The following is a 17828-nucleotide window of genomic DNA, read 5'->3' as shown; positions in this document are numbered from 1 at the left end:
GTGGTGGAGAAGAGAACTGTGGCAGAATTCAAGGTGGCATGAGATGAACACATGGGATCTCTAATTAGAAAATTAATGGTATAAAAAACAAAGCTTGAAGGTTTGCATATGTGTTTGCATGTCAAGTGCTGCTTAGATGGCAACTCTGGCTATATCAACTAAGGCCAGTGCTGGGCTGGCTTGTACGGTCTGAGTCTCACATATAGCAATCTAGCTTAGACAGCTTCGACAGAAACTTCAGTAATTTGGAACATGAGGTCTGTGTCCCACAAATGACAAGATGGATTTGAATAGGCTTTGACTGCAATTCCTGTAGTTGGAACATAAGGATAGAGCCGGGCAGACTTCTACAGTCTATGTCCCTGAAACAACAAAGAAAGACCATGATCAGGCATATAGCATCACGTTCATTTTTTATTCAATCTAGAATTGAGAATGAAAGACTATTGGGCAGACCAGATGGACTGTTCAGGTCTTTATTTGCCGTCACTTACTATGCTGCTATGTTTTCAATTGGTGCTAAACACAGCTGTACATTTCATAACAGGGTCAAAGAGATCTGATCATATCACTTCTGTGCTCCATTATCTGCACTGGTTGCCTGTTTAAGTACGTATCAGCTTTTGTCTGGTTTACAAATCATTTCAAGAGGGACGCCCAGTTTATCTTGGTAGTAAATTTATAAACAAAAAATTTTATCTTACCCAATAATTATCTTTCCTTTAGTTGCAGCAGACGAATCCAGGGACAGGTGGGTTGTGACCATCTTCCAGGAGGTGGAGATAGAGAGCACCAATCTGAGTTCTGCCTAATTGGACGGTATGCTCCTAGTATCCTCAGTATTTCTCGTAACAAAGCACAAGAAAAAGTAGGAACATATCTCCCTCCTCACAGCCTCCTCCACCCCCCTCACATCCATGAAGAACAGTAGACAAAAGAAGAAGCCAAAAAAATCAACAAACAAGAAGCAACAGCACAGGCAGCACCTCCTCAGACATCCAAACCCATCCCAGTCATGAATTTCTTGGCTCTGGATTCATCTGCTGTGACTAAAGGTAAGAAAATTATCGGGTAAGAAAATTTTTAATTCCTTAGCATCGGCTGCAGATGAATCCAAAGACGGTGGGACGTAGCAAAGTAGTACCTACATAGGGTGGGGAGACGAAAACCTCGCCACCAGCACAGATGCCCCAAACACTACATCCATGCGAGAAGCCATATTCATTCAATTTTTAAGAAAAGAACACACGGGCAACCAAGTTGCCACTCTACATATCTCCTCTAGTGCGACCAGCTGAGACCCCGCCCAGGTGCATGCAGTCCCTCCAGTGGTAAGTGACCCATCAGGACATATGCGGAGATCGCTTCCTTAACCAAACGATCCACCATTGCTTGGACGCCGTTTCCCCTATGCGCGGTCCTGAGAACAGGTGGTCTGAATGACGGGAACTCATTAGTAGCAGACAAACACTGCACTGCACAAACGAGGAAACTCCTCCGGATACTGGTCTCACTGAAACGAAGGAAGAAACAGCCACCAATTGAGGTGAAAAACCCAAGACCAGTTTAGGCAGAAAGGACAGGACAGTACACACCGTGATCCCTGCATCCAAGAAGCACAGAAAGGGGTCCCTGCAAGAGACAGCCTGCAACTCCTACATCTGCCATGCCGACGAGAGGGCCATCGATTTCAGAGTGAGATCTTTAAGCATGGCCCTTCGCAAGGGCTCGAAGGGTGCCCTCTGCACCAAACAAAGCACCAGATTAAGGTCCCATGCCAGACCAGGCCGGGACACCGACAGACACAAATGAGTCACTTCCTTAAGGAACCGGACAACATCCGGATGTGAATGGAGAAACCAGACACCCTGCCGTGAGAACTAGAGAACTGACTATCGAACCTCACCATACATGGGCGTAAGCCGCGGAAGTAGAACGCTTCATAGCTTGCAGCAAAGTAGTGATGACTGCCTTCAGATACCCCTTTTTCCTCAGCCTTTCAAGAGCCAGGCCATAAGACCAAAGGGGGAGGGAAGAGGTCCCTGATGCAGGCGTCCCCTTGCCGCCAGAACGCAAAAGGGTTGATCCTCCAACAATCATGTGTACCAGGGTCGCCAAGGCCAGTCTGGCACAATCATGAGCACCAGACTCCAATGTCCCTGAATATGGCACAGAATGAGCCCTATCATCGGCCACAGGGGGAAGACGCAGAGGAGAACGGACTCCAGCCAGGGCTGAAGAAGACAGTCTATGCCTTCTGAGCCGAACTCCCTTTTTCGGCTGAAAACCCTTGGGGCCTTCAAATTGCCATGGGTCATCATGAGGTCCATCACTGGAACCCCCCACTCCTCACCAGCCCTTTGCCACCTTCTTCTTCCTCACAGCTCCTACCGCAGCCCAGTGACAACAAATATCGCACAACCACTGCCAGAGACGTCTGCTTGGCCAACTACCTAACCAGGTCATACAAGACATCTGCAAAATAGACCAGACCGGTCTCCACATCCGGAAAATTTGAGGGATGCTGCGTTCCCGTCTCCAGCACAGCTTCCGCCACCTGCTGCACCAAGGACAGACAACCCTGGGCCACATAAAAACTGCATATAGCCGCAGACTGCACCCAGGACAGACAACCCTGGGCTGCATAAAAACTGAATATCGCCGCCCACAGAGATCTCAAAAGAAAGCTTCAAGGTGGACTCCAGCTTACTGTCCTGGACATCCTTAAGGGCTATACCCTCCTCCACTAACAGTGTAGTCTTCCTCGTGACGGCCACAATCAAAGAATGCACCTTAGGCAGCACTAAGCGATCCAACTCTTCTTGGGTCACCAGGTACAGCTGTGACATAACCTTGGCCACCCGCACATTCACCTCTGGCATAGTCGACTGAGCCAAAATGAGCTCCTGCATGACTTCGTGCACCAGAAAGGCCCTATGTGGCCTGTGAGTACTAGCCATCTTAGGATTAGAAGCCGCCAAAAAATGCACTTCTAGAGTTGAAGTATTTAATGCCTGTACGGACTCAGAAATGAAGAACAGCAGCTCCTCCTTGTGAAAAACAAGCACCACTGAGGGATCATCGTATTCCTCAGGTAAAAGTTCCCCCTCCTTGAGATTGTCCTGTCTGTGGGACGACAGTGAGGGGCGGGGTCACAAAATTCCCCTCCGATGGGGCAGGGGAGCGAGGAGCCAGAGACCCCAACTCCGACCCTGAGGCAAGGTGCTGCTATTTGGACCCCAGGACCACTGGCAAAGACAGAGGGACTAAAGATAGCTCGAAGAACCCACGCCCCCTCAGGTGTCGGCTGCAACCTCTAAGATGTATGTTCTGTGCAAGAGAAATTCAAAATGAGGGGAGAACAGAATATCACTTTCCCCCCCACCTCCTGCCCCCCAGGACCACATTGCTCTCATTCCCCAGACACCGACGAGCGATTGAAGGTCACTTCTGCCATGGGGAACATGCTCTCTGGTACCACGGTATCATCACGGTTATCTAAAATGGCCGCCAACAGGACACTGTCCAGGAGAGAGGGAGGACGCATGTTAGGAGCACGGGAACCACTTGTGCAAAAATCATCTGCCACATTTGGCGGCTCAGGGCCCAAACAACCATCCTGACATGCCCTAGATGCTGTTCTCTGCTTCCCACAGCAGAAGCAGCGTTTAACTAACTCAGCCGCCATAGAACCTTGCAGCACCATTGCAGGAATCCCTTGCGGTAAAATCAGAGACCACACTCACTGACGTCGATACCAGGCAAGATGGTAGAGGCTATTATTAAGAATATAATTACAGAGCACATACAAAAACGTGGGCTGATGAGACAGAGTCAGCACGGATTTAGTGAAGGGAAGTCTTGCCTCACCAATCTACTGCATTTTTTTGAGGGGGTGAACAAACATGTGGACAATGGGGAGCCAGTGGATATTGGGTATCTGGATTTTCAGAAGGCATTTGACAAAGTGCCTCATGAAAGCACCAGCTTATATGCTCAGCCTGATTGATCTCCCATCCAGGAATTCCAAAAAACCTTCTCGTTCCTATCTCACTCTCCACTACCCGAACTGCAGGAACCTGAGATACAAACTGCTCTTCTCCTCCTCCTTTTGCTTTGTGAGTCCTCGTTACTGGAATGCCCTGCCAACTACTTTAAAGGAAACTACCAACCACAATCTGTTCAAGAAGTCCCTTAAGACTTATCTCTGTGGAAAATCATTCTCTTCTGTTACTTACTTCTTTCCGGCCCACGTTTGTGCCCCTGCTGTCTGCTCCCCTCTCAAGATGTTCTTTACCCTCTGTTCTGTCCTTGAATTTGTATGATGTATTTTTTTTATAACTATTGTTAGCCACATAGAGCCCGCCATGGTGGGAATCTGTGGGATATAAATGTTCTCAATAAATAAATAAACTGGAGAGTCATGGGATCGGTGGTAGGGTATTGCTATGGATTAACAGCTGGTTGAAAGATAGGAAGCAGAGAGTAGGATTGAATGGTCAGTATTCACAATGGAGAAGGATAGTTAGTGGGGTTCCTCAGGGGTCTGTGCTGGGGCCGCTGCTTTTTAACATATTTATAAATGACCTAGAGATGGGAGTAACTAGTGAGGTAATTAAATTTGCAGATGACACAAAGTTATTCAGGGTCGTCAAGTCGCAGGAGGAGTGTGAAAGATTACAGGAGGACCTCGCGAGACTGGGGGATTGGGCATGCAAATGGCAGATGAAGTTCAATGTTGACAAGTGCAAAGTGATGCATGTGGGTAAGAGGAACCCGAATTACAGCTATGTCATGCAAGGTTCCGCGTTAGGAGTCACAGACCTAGAAAGGGATCTGGAGTCATCGTTGATAACACTGAAAACTTCTGCTCAGTGTGCTGCGGCGGCTAAGAAAGCCCACAGAATGTTGAGTATTATTAGGAAGGTGATGGAAAACAAACATGAGGATGTTATAATGCCGTTGTATTGCTCCATGGTGCGACCGCACCTCAAATACTGTGTTCAATTCTGGTCGCCGCATCTCAAAAAAGATATAAAGAAATTGGAGAAGGTGCAGAGAAGGGCGACGAAAATGATAAAACGGATGGAACGACTTCCCTATGAGGAAAGGCTAAGAAGGTTAGGGCTCTTCAGCTTGGAGAAAAGGCGGCTGAGGGGTGATATGATAGAAGTCTACAAGATAATGAGTGGAGTAGAGCGGACAGATATGAAGCGTTTGTTTACACTTTCAAACAATAATAGAACCAGGGACACAAGATGAAGCTAGACTATGGTAGATTTAAAACAAATAGGAGAAAGGTTTTCTTTACTCAGCGTGTAGTTGGACTTTGGAACTCACTGCCAGAGAATGTAGTGACAGCAGCTGACCTTACAGAGTTTAAGAGGGGTTTGGACAGATTCCTGAAGGAAACGTCCATTGAACATTATTAAATTTTTTTTTTTTTTTTTGGGGGGGGGGGTTGCCAGGTTCTTGCAGCCTGGATTGGCCGCTGTCGGAGAGAGGATGCTGGGCTTGATGGACCCTTGGACTTTTCCCAGTATGGCGGTGCTTATGTGCTTAACCTGGCATCACCAGGTGTACCCCCACAAAGCCGGCAACACTCAACCAGGCACACCCAATCTTCCCTGAACCGGACAAGGACAGGAACCGCAGCAGATGAACCCAGGAGCTGGCAGAAGACTGTCCACTCGCCTGCTGGAGATAGAGAATACTGATGATTCCAGGAGCATACCATCCAATAAGGCAAAGCTCAAATCAGTGCTCTGTATCTCCACCTGCTGGGAGATGCTCACAAGTTAACCCACCTGTCTCTGGACCTGCTGCTGACGTGATGGAAATATGTTTCTCAGCAGGAACTTCACTCTGCACAGAAAAATCTTTTGTAACTTCCAGGTCTTAGCATTATAAAACTTTCATCTTCTAGAAGGAGTGCATTTTCATATGCCAGTCCTCTCCTTTGGAATTCTTTGCCTGAAGATCTTCAGAATGCTTTTCATATACTGTGTTCTGCAAGCTTTTAAAGACTTCGATGTTTCAACAATATTTTACTTGACCTGTGGTAGATATAGCTTGTGTGGTACTGTTCATCTGTAAAACTGTATTATAATGGCTAATTTCATGTAATTTGTAAATTGCAAACCGCTTTGGCACCGAGATAGAAAGCCGTATATAAAATGAATAAATCCAATCCTCCATTTAGCAGAACCTGTTTTAACATCCCCCTCAACCAATTTATAAACCCGGTCAGTCGTTTTAGGGTCTATAACAAGGGCACTCAGCTTGTTTTTCTGTCACTTATGCATAACCATGTCAATGGCCTTGCTGAAATCTAACTACAAGGACAGCAAACAGGAAGAACCTCTAAGACGAAAATAGCCAAGGCTGGCCAAAGGACGATCCAAAACAGGAGGTGGTGCCTAAAACTGAAGCACCATCTCCAGTGTTGGATCGTCCTTTGGCCAGCCTTTACTCTTTTCTGCTTGAAATCTAACTACACCACATCTAATAATTTCCCTGATCCAAGTCTCCATACAACACATGGTGGGGGTTGCGGACAGAAGAAAGCCACAGAAGAAGGGAGCCAAGAAGCTCTTTTCAACCATGCGGGCTCCTTGTACCAGCCCCTATCCATCCTGTTTGATGCTGCTATCCATGGCAAGAAACTTGACAAGTACATAGGAGATCATGGGCACTATCCATTAGAGATGGGCACGGGCCTAAGGGAGCAGCATGCTAGGACTGCCACCACCAATGGCACAGGAGGGATTTTTTCAGAGTATAACCTGCTGTGGCACACCATGTTTAGAAGCACATAATAGAGTCAAGGGAACATGAAAGCAAGATTGGAGGGGAGGGTCAGGAATGAAAACCATTACACAAATTTGAATAACATTGTATGAATAATGAAATACTTATTTTGAGGGAAAGGGGAAAAAGGGCATGACGATCTTACAGGGCCATTCTTCCCTATAAGAAATTAAGCTTAAAAATACCTGAATTTCCAAAGTTTTTATTTCCTTATTTTTTAAGTACACCCTCTCCTAGACATCACATTTTCAATTAGGGTTCAAGAGGCATTTCTAAACTGAAAAAAGGTTTTATGCAGCACAGAAACAGAGCTTCTGAGGGAGGTGTCCCTGGGGTAGGAATGGGCCAGAGGATGCACTTAAACAGGTTTGAATTCCCCAAAGTATGCACATAAATTTTTTTTACAGAAATACCCACACAAATAGTACATGAACAAATCTACACCCAAATTAAAATTTTCAAAAGGCAATTTTCTCTTTGAAAAAGCAAAGCAGCATTTACAAGTAAGAAGCAATTGCGGACTTCACAAAGAGGCACTTTTGTTTGAAAGTTTCCTTCATATGAATACCTCAAATATTATAAATACTTGTAATATTCTTTTGAAGAAACAAGTAGAACTCTGCTTCTATTTGTCCTGACAAATATAAACATATATATAATATATAAAATGACCTAATTAGTGACCACACAGTTGAAGGAATGCTATTTGGAAGAACAAAAAGCATTGTCGGGGGGGGGGGGGGGGGGGGGAGATACGCTACTGTGCACCACAGAGATCATTTCTGAGGGAGAGGGATGAAGGGACAGCTGTTTTAGAAAACTTACAAAAAGTAGACTCTCATGTAAAATAACCATCAATTTATCAATTATAAAACAAACTAAAAAAAATAAAAATCTCATACTTATTACCTTACCTGACTTTCAGAAAATGGGAACTTTGGTTCTATGGAACACAGTTGATCATAATACCTGTGCAGAATAAACAAGCATGACATCAGTGGGATATGCACAGAGGATACTTAAATAGAAAGAAGATGAAAATGAAGCACTAAGTGTTCTAACAAAAAAAACAGCAATAAAAAACTTTTTAAGGTGGCATGCAGGAGAATTAAGTTCCCTCCTTAAGATGGCAGAATTACAACCCTTAAAGACCTTGGAATAACAGAATAGCAAATATCTTTTCCTCTTTGGTCCAATCCTTCTCCAAAGAGAGAACCCACTCACAGGTCCACTACAACATCTTGTCAACCAAGACCACTGAACACCTCTCCTGCAATTTAGCCATGCCCCCCCTCCCTCAACATGGGGTTTCATTTCTGAACCACTACGATGCAGAATGGGAAGAAAAAAAAAAAACAGAAGTAAATTTTCTAAACAACCTCTAGAACAGATCACTGTTCCATACCAGCATAGATGGTTAACTATGTGTAAACATAGCAAATGACTGTAGATAAAGACCCAAATGGTCCATCCAGTCTGCCCAACAGTCACACTTATCAATTCATAATGAATGTGATGCAATCCGGTGGATACTCAGCCTGAGGGTGGCCAGCTATTTTTTTTTTTTGGGGGGGGGGGGGGGGGGGAAGGAGGAAGTTATACTAATCACCAGGAGCAGAATTAGCCCTGTATATCTGGGTCCAATTCATATTACTCTGACCGCTGGATTTTAAGCAGGTCTCAGCAGATATTCAGCCGGGACCAAGACACTTATATGTGTATTCTGGCTGAATACTGGCCAGGATACGCATAAAAAATTAATGCCCAGATCTCGGGCCACCCCCCCCCCCCCCTCCCCAGAATGTAAAACACCACCCCTAGCCTGATTCCCCCCCTATCCTTTGAAGATAGAGCAAGTTAAGCCCAGCCCCCCACACACACTTTCCAGGCATACTTTGATGAATCCCTGGTGGTCCAGTGGTAAATGGGCAGGAGCAATGCTCACTGGCTCCTGCCCATTTACCAATGGACCACCAGGTCCAAGGTAGGACAGCTGGAGCCGCTTCCCAGAAGGTAATCGGGCACTGGCCAATATTCAGACAGGAGACCAGTTACCTTCCCAGCATAAAGTTAGACAGCCCTTTTTCTGTTCCAACTTTATGCAGGTGTCTAGCTGATTAGCAGGCTGAGTATTGCTGCTAACCAGCTAGGGGCTAGCCATTAAAGGAGCAATGTTCAGCACTGTCCAGTATCTTGACTATCTTTGGAAAAAAGCTTAGTATGCAAAGAGCAAGTTAATGATGAAATTCAAAATATGGTGCGACCTAGTAGTTAACAGCAAAAAAGTCTGAAATATAATTTCTCCCCTGAAATTCATTTTGGCCATGGACAAAGTAACTAACTTTTTAGTCTCACACACACACAAGGAGAGTCACAGGCTACACATACTGCAGCAGGACATGGTTATCCACTCCTACCCTAGCTGAGATAATTATTAACCATCTCTCTGATCTCATGTGCATCTTTCCTCTTATTCTCTTACCTATCTACATTTTCCATCTTTACTTATACCCTACACTGTCTATTAAAAAGTTCTATTACATATTGTGTTGACATTATAAGTAGAATACTATGCCTTTCTCCACGACCCTCCAGACCGGTCAAGACGCGTGGGTTATGCCCTCCTACCAGCAGAGGGAGACTGAGAAACACTGAGTTTTTGAATACTGTATATATAACCTGTGCAGTACATCCACTAGCCAGTATTTTCTCAGTCTCAGCAGAGGTAGGACAGCTTGTGCAGTCTTCAATAGTCTGGTGAGGTAGTTTGGATACTAGGTCACGGGGATTTGTTGGTTTCCTGACCATTTTTTGTTTCTTGGCATACCCTGTACGTGTGTTGAAAAAAAAAATCATAATAAATAAGTGCTTCGGGGCCCTAGTCCGGTGGGGCCCAGTGTTTTCCCCCTGGGGTGTCACACCTATTTTGGGTCCCTCCCCCTGTGCTGCTCTCTGTTTTGAGATTCTGGCAGCTTTGTGCCTCGGCTGCTTTCCTGGTACTGTAGAGCCCTGAGTGCCTCACAATTCTCAGCTGCCAATTTATGTTCCTGTTTCTTTAAGAGCAACAGTGAATTTCTCCTGCTCGGAACGAACGGAGTTTCAGTTCTTTGTTAGAGCGTGAGAGCAGCGAGAGTGTGTTGAGTGAGTGAGAGCATTTTGGGTCCATCTTGCGCAGCATTGTTGTTTTTGCCCTCATGTTTGGATGGCGGGCAAACTTCTCTGGTGTCGCGCGTGCACGCGCCGCGGTGTTGAATCCCTGGGAGCTCAGTGGCACCTTTGTGGCGAACCAAAGCAGGTGACGGTGGCACGCCCCCCCCCCCCCCCCCCGAGTTAACTGCGGAGGTCCCGGCAGTTTCGGGAGTTGCTGGGACAGCGGGGACTCCACTCGGGACATCGGTGGCGGCTCCTGTTTTGGCGGGAACGTCCGCCATTTTGTCAGCGGCGCTTGCTGCGGAATCAGCTGTTTTTGGGCCCGCTGCCCCCGTTTTAGTTGCAAAAGCCCCGTCTGAGGCTCCTGGAGGGGTTGGTTTTCCCCCTGATTTCGTGTGGACCCTCTATCAGGCATGGAGGACGAGACCCCACCAATTGGAGGAGGGGGCTAGTACCTCGCTGGCAAAAAGACCACGGGTGGATTGGTCATATGACGGGGAGTACTTTTCTCCGGTTGGTTCTGACGGAGCGCTTAGTGAGTTCGGGGACCCAGAGGGGTTTGAAGGCTCTCAGGATGCGGAGTGCTTGATTCCTGGTGAGGATCCCTCGGTGGTTCGAATTTTCCACAGGGATGAGCTGGCTGAGCTTATAGATCAGGTGACGGCCACCCTTAAGTTTGATCAGCGAGAGGTAGCCGTGGGGGAGGCTAGACAGGTGGATCCCTTAGTTAAAGATATTATCCAGCGGAAAGCCCGGTCCTTCCCCATGAACAAGGATCTCCAGGATATGGTTTTTCAGGAGTGGAATGCTCCGGATGCGCCATGTAAAGTCGCGAAAGCCATGGCGAGGCTTTATCCTCTTCCGCAGGATAGGGATTCCTTTAAGGCTCCCACAGTGGACGCCGTGGTGACGGCAGTTACTAAAGCCACAGCAATCCCTGTAGACGGAGGTACTGCTCTCCGTGACCCCCAGGACAAGAGGCTGGAATCATTTCTCAAACGTAGTTTCGATCTGTCAGCTCTCGCCTTGCAGGCCTCGGTGTATGGGGGACTGGTAGCTTGGGCGTGTTTTCGCTGGGCCGAGAAGCTTCTGGATGATTCGGTGGATGTTGGTTCCTCGGGGGTCCAGGAGTTAGCCAAGCTGGAGATGGGAGCGTCTTTTTTGTCAGATGCCCTTTATGATTTATTGCGTGCTTCAGCAAAAAATATGGCTATGGTAGTGGGGGCACATAGGGCCCTCTGGTTAAGCGGTTGGGGTCGCGGACGCGGCCTCTAAGGCTAAGCTGTGTTCTCTTCCCTTCAAGGGGTCCATGCTTTTTGGTGAGGACTTGGATAAATTGGTGAAAGGTTCTTCAGACATCCCTGATTCTGCAGATCATCTAGTTTGTACTGAAGATCTTCATACTGCGTGGTTAACTGGAGGCGGGAGTCATTAGTTGTTAACTGTTCTAAGTGTTCCTCCACCCAAACTTCCTAGTAGAAAATGCACGTCTCAAACAGTTATTTAGTATAACACCAGAGATATAGAAGATGCATTAACTCCTGTACTATGCAAAACAAAGATGGCACATGCCAGGGATGGTGTTAGGGAAGTGTGACTAGAGCAACTGCCCTTGGCCTCTGACCAGAGAAAGCCCCAAGCCTGATGAAAGGTGAAGAAAGTGTAGCCTGGTAGTGGGCTTGGGGTCCCCTCCCTAATTTCTGCCCTGGGCCCCAGCCATGTCTAACACTAGCTCTGGCAAGATATGTATTTCAAATCTGATATACTCTCACAAAATGAAAAATACAATTATTTTTTTTCTACCTATTGTCTGGTCATTTTATTTTTTAAATCATGTTAGTGTCAGGCTCTGGTTTCTGCTTCTCTGTCTTCTCTTAGCTCACTCACCAAGTTCACCAGGTTCTCCTGTACATTTGACTTCTCTTCTCTCTCCATGTTCACCATCCATCTTCCATTTCTGTGTCCCTATCGTCCCCCATGTTCAGCATCTCCCTTCTGTGTCCCTCTACTTTCCTGTCCATTATCTCCCCTGTGCTCATATCCCCAAATCCATCATCACCTCCCTATCCTCTCCCCGTGTTGAACATCATCTCCCTTCTGTGTCTGGCAATGCCTTTCTGTGTCCATATACCATACCTACACTGCTTCTCCACTTTGTGTCCCTGTCCTCCCCCACCATGCACATCATTTCACCTCTGTTACCTCCATGTGACCCCCCTTCTCCCTTTTCTTCTGCTTCCACACCAATGTGTTTCTCTCTTCTCCAACACAACTTCTCTCCTCCCACCCATTCCAGCATCTGATTCACCTGCCTGCCCTCTTTCCCTTTCTTCTTCCTGCTGTGGGTTCAGTATTTGACTCCCTCTTCCTTGTTCCCCTTGGTCCAGCAACTCTTTCCCTTCCCTGTAGCCCCCCCCTCCTCTCAGGGTCCAGCTAGCACCTTTCCCACCAGCCCCCTCCTGCTCCTCGTATGGGTCTAGCCAGCACCTCTTTCCTTTCCCTCCACCCCCCTCCTGCCCACACATTTCCCACTAGCCCCCCTCTTCCCATGGATCCAACCTTCACCTTTCCCGGCAGCCCTCCTCCTTCCATAGGTCCAGCCCCCACCTTTCTCACCAGCCCTCCTCCTATCATAGGTCCAGCCCCTACCTTTCTCTCCAGCCCTCCCTTCCCATGGGTCCAGTCCCCTTCTCTTCCCATGTCACACAGCCTCCTCTGCTCTCCCCCTCTTGCTCGCTCAGCAGGAAGTTCCAAGCTCAAGTAACCCTACCTTTCCCACCAGCCCCCCTCTTCCCATGGGTCCAGCCCCCACCTCTCTTTCCCTCCAGCCCTCCATGGGTCCAGGCCTCTTCTCTTCCCATGTCATGCGGCCTCCTCTGCTCTCCCACCCTTGCTCACTCAGAAGTGGAAGCTTCAAACTCAAATAACGGTCAGCGCAAGCCCTAAGCTGCAGCTGGCAGGAGGCCTGGCTGGGGTATGGCAGCAGCATATCTGGCTACTCGCTGATCCTGTGTGTCTTCTGGCCTCTGCTAACCTACCTGTGCACAGCACTCTGGTGCCTCTACCATGCCCTGGGAAGAGAGCGAGTGTGTTGTCGAGAGACAGCCCAAGTCCAGCCACCCCCTACCTCCTTTCCCTCCAGCTCCCCTCCTCCTCCTCCTCCCCCCCACGGGTCTAGAGGTTCCAGCCAGCACTTTTGTCCCATGTTCCTCCCCCCACTTGAGGATGTTTTGGCGTCATTTTCCTGCAGCCAGCCAGTAGCAATTCACCAAGGCCGGCTCCGTGGCCTTCCTCCTGCCAAGTGCCGCCCTCTCTATTGCAACTCCCTGTTTGACATTAAGCAAAAGTTGCAGTAGAGAGGGTGGGACGACAGGAGGAAGGCAACGGAGCTGGCCTGTATGAATTGCCGACACCTGAGTGACACCCATGAGGAGGAGAGGAATTTTTTTTTACAGCAGGAACAAAGCTTTTTATCGTTCCTGTGAGGCGGTAAAAAGTTTTGTTCTCGCATCTGCCATAATTTTTTTTTACAGTGATGCTGTTAATGCAGATTTACCGTGGTTAATGGTAACTATCATTCTCTACCTCCGAGTCCTCCACATGGCCCCCCAAGTCCCTGAGATCAACGCTAATGGCGTCCATGTGCACGAGGATATCTTCTTTACAGGATTTTATTTGGGAGTAAATTTAACGTCTTTAGAGAGACCCCACTTAGCAGGCCCCACGCAAGTATCCACAAGAGAAAGTGGATAATTGAGGGAGAGAGGGGCACCGGCAACATATGGCAAAAAGGGCCCTTACCAGATGGTGAAGCCTTGCTTATACTGGAACCAACTTCCTCAATAAGAGAATAGCAAAGAAAGTCAGGTTTCAGCATGGATGGGGCAGGATGAAGCTATTATTGGGCACCTAAGTGTGGGAGCAAAATGTCTAGGCAATCATTCAGCACTGTGACTTCACTTCCTCATTTCCTACCCAAAATTATTTTAAGATAGAGAAGCTAGATTTGGAGAGGTGGGGCTCACTCACTAGCTGGTGGCTAGGAATAGTAGCAACTAAGAAAATTAATATCTTAACCAGACTTCCAATGGCAGACTCGTGAGACTTCTGCTGAAGTCTTGGAGGCCGCCCTTGTATCGGCGGCCATTTTGAACAGCGATCCGGCAGCGGGGGAAGATCAGCGCCAGCGCCAGGCAGGACCGGGGATCTTTCCTGCCTGCCCCGATTTCAGGTATAAATCCACTGATGTTTACCCAGAACAGAAACCAGCAAGGGTCCGTGCTCATGAAATCCAAAATAATTAATTAGGAGAGGGAACAAGGGTTAGAACACATTTTTGTGTTTTTTTCCTAAAGCTCCAGAAGTAGGACACACAGCACCAGTTCTCACCCATTCTGTGGCGGTATCAGATTACGTCTAGCAATGAAGTGTAGTTTAACCTTTCAATTGGGATGGCTGGAGGGGGGTAAGTGAGAGAGCAGGGTCGTTGTACATGGGTGGCTGGAGGGGGGCAGGGGGAGAGGAGGGTCGTGGGACATGGGTGGCTGCAGGGGGGGCAGGGGGAGAGAAGGGTTGTTGTTTCCCTACTCCTCCCCCTGCCTGGGAATCAGCTGTCAGTGACGTCAGCTTGGCTACGAAGCCTAGCTCAGCAACTCCAGGAGCCACAGACAGTCACTCATTAGAATGTTGGTGGTGAGAATTATTATATAGGATAACAACCTCAGAGTAGGTGAGAGGGAATATTCTAAGATCTGCACCATATGAGGAAGGGAGGGAAAATAGTCTTAAATAAATATAGATGACCAAAGTCCCCGGCACTTCTGGAGAGGAAACGGGGTGTCAGGTCAGACTAGGTTGGGGGGGGGGGGGGTTGCCTACATTTGCTACCCCCCTTCAAAAGTCAATCACCACTCACACAATGACAGGTAAGATGGCATTTTTGTTAATGAGCTGCATATTACTGCTGCCATTTTAACCTGGCTGTAATTTGCATGCTCATTGGAATAGTGCATCCTACAGCCAATTTTTTTTGCAGAAAGTTTATGATAGAACTTGTACAGCTTTCTGCATAAGCCCTTGAGGGAAAAAAAAAACAATTGTATACAAAACATACTAGAAACCAGAAACCACACACAAAAAACATTTGCATGTTGTCAAATGTTCGACTGGAACAAGTTTATTAACTAAATTTTTTTAAGGTGCTTTAAAAAGGTTCATGTTTTCTAAACAAGCAAACCAAACTACTGACTGTCCAAACAAAAAACCAAACACACATACACACAGTATTTAGATTGTGAACCCACTAGAAACAGAAAAAGTACTGTATATAATAGAGGTAAACAACTTTGGTTATATCTTTTGTGTCTCCTCTGTTTTTCCTGCTTGTTTCTTCCAAAGTATGCATATTGAGATCTTTAAGTCTGTCCCCATATGTTTCCCCTTACCAGACAGCCCTTGAGCAATATCGCTTACAAAAATGTTAAAAAGAACCTTGTGGCACACCACTGGTAACGTCCCTTTCCTCAGAGTGCGCTCCATTTACTACACCCTCTGTCACCTTCCATTCATCCAGTTCCTAACCTAGTCGATCACTTTAGGGCCCATACAGAGGGCACTCAGTTTATTTACTAGCTGTTTATTCAGAACCGTGTCAAAGGCTTCGCTAAAATCTAAATACACCACATCTAGTCCTCTCTCTCGATCCAACTACTGTGGTCACCCAGTCAAAGAAATTAATCAGATTTGTCTGACAAGATCTGTATCTAGTGAAACATGTTGCCTCTGGTTCTGTAATCCATTGAATTCCAAAAACTTTACTATTCTTTGTTTTAAAACTGTTTCTATTAATGGAGTTCTTTGAGTACCCTTGGAAGTATGCCATCCAGTCCAGGTGATTTGCTACTCTTTGTCAATTTGGCTCACTACATCTTCCAGGGTCACCAAGATTTCTTTCAATTCCTAGTGGTTACAGCACCAGTCTTGCAATCCAGAGGTGGTCGGTTCAAATCCTTGATCTTGGGCAAGTCACTTAACCCTCCATTGCCTCAGGTACAAACTTAGATTGTGAGCCCTCCTGGGCCAGATAAATAACCAGTGTACCTGAATGTAACTCACCTTGAGCTACTACTAAAAAGGTGTGAACAAAATCTAAATAAATGACCTAGTGGTTAGGGTGGTGGACTCTGGTCCTGGGGAACTGAGTTCAATTCCCACTTCAGGCACAGGCAGCTCCTTGTGACTCTGGGCAAGTCACTTAACTCTCCATTGCACCATGTAAGCCGCATTGAGCCTGCCATGAGTGGGAAAGCGCAGAGTACAAATGTAACAAAAAAAATATCACAGAAAAAAAAGCTTCATGGTTCTGATATACCGCCTATCTTAACACGGCCAGAGATCACTACTACTCAACTTGTACCGACTGAACCATTTTTTTGCCTAACTTACAAAAACAAATCCTGCATACTGCTGTAAAATCAACAAAAAAGAAACGGTTAATAAAACCTCCAGCATATTCTTCCTCATAAAGGTGTAAGGAAAATTATTCCAACAAGACATAACATTGCTTTAAAGGCACTCGATACTGGAACCAGCATCACTGGAAGGGTCAGATTATTAAAGACCAAGCTTCTATCCTACTACACTAGTCGCTAGAGTACTGCTAAGGAGAATTAACTTTTATCATTACCCCTACAAGACATGGCCTAAAGTATGACCTCCACCAACAGGAAACAATCCATCTTTCCCCTGCGTGTCATACAAGAGCTAACATTTCTGATGGGCTGGCCGGGCCCCCCTGCACTCTCACCCCGTAAGAAGGCATCACAAGCAAAAAAAAAAAAAAAAAAAACCCAGACTCGCTCGCACGCGCACAAACACACCCCAATACCTACACCTGCATCCCGCAGCACGCCCCGTGACGTCATAAACCGATCCCGCGCCCCTCTCACTAACATAAGACCCTCCATACAAAGGAAAAGCTCCTATTTTGAGCAGGGACTGTCATTTGTATCACATGTTCAGCGCTGCGTGCGTCTGGTAGCGCTATACAAATGCTAATAATAATGCCCCCCCCCCCCCCATTACCCTCGTCTTCTCGCGTCGCCTCACCCACCTCAATAGCAACTCAAGCGAACTCTCGTGCTTGTCCAGCGGGCGGCCCACGGCGCTCTTACGCAGCTTGTTGAGTTCGTCGGTGGCTCGACAATACTCGGCCTGTTCGTCCCCGGCCGGGTAAGTCATGTTGATGAACTTGGACAGAGGTTTGCTGAGGTCTACCTCCGAGGACTTCTTTAATGGTACCGAAATAAACGCCGTCATGGTACCGATTCCACCACCCGCAGCACGGAAGAAAAACACAAGAACAGAAAAGCTTTGCGAACTCCAACAACAACAAAAAAACCCACAGAAAAACGATAGCCGGCTGGCTACTACAACACTGTCTACCACCGACTGAAACTTCCGGGTGTGGGCACACCACGACGTGTGACGTAATGCGTTACGTTTTTAATCACGTGGGAGGAATATCACGTCGATGACTGAGGCGCGTGACGTGAGTCATATTCACCTGCCTAAGAAAGAAGGAACGCTTGCACTGGAGAGGTGTTAGCATAAGGATGTTTGGTAATCGTGGATCTGAGGTTCCGAATACAGAGATCAAATCTAACATTTGTTTTTTTATTTGTAAAGCACTATATTCTGAAAGATTTTCTCAAGTATTCTACTCGTGGGTGGAGTTGGTGGGAATACTCCGGATGGATTAGGTGGGGTTGGGAAGGGATCTAAAATCTATAGGCTAGTTTTACTTTTTATTGAGGGGGGGAATATAAAGGATGGAGTGTGACACTTTAGCATATTTATTTTCCATACTT

General features: G+C 46.9%; 1 protein-coding gene across 1 annotated transcript in view; it reads right to left on the bottom strand.

The window, feature by feature from the left end:
* PDCD6IP (programmed cell death 6 interacting protein) overlaps positions 1 to 17434 on the bottom strand; it is a 203604-nt gene extending 186170 nt beyond the window's left edge. The window contains 2 exon segments of the mRNA XM_030203495.1: positions 7725 to 7779; positions 17072 to 17434. Coding sequence (XP_030059355.1) covers positions 7725 to 7779; positions 17072 to 17277 — 261 coding nt within the window. The 5' untranslated portion in view covers positions 17278 to 17434.
* Between the last annotated feature and the right edge of the window lie 394 nt (positions 17435 to 17828).

This window comes from Microcaecilia unicolor, chromosome 1 (assembly GCF_901765095.1).
Source record: "Microcaecilia unicolor chromosome 1, aMicUni1.1, whole genome shotgun sequence".
Lineage (NCBI taxonomy): Eukaryota > Metazoa > Chordata > Amphibia > Gymnophiona > Siphonopidae > Microcaecilia > Microcaecilia unicolor.
This window is presented reverse-complemented; position numbering and strand designations above follow the sequence as displayed.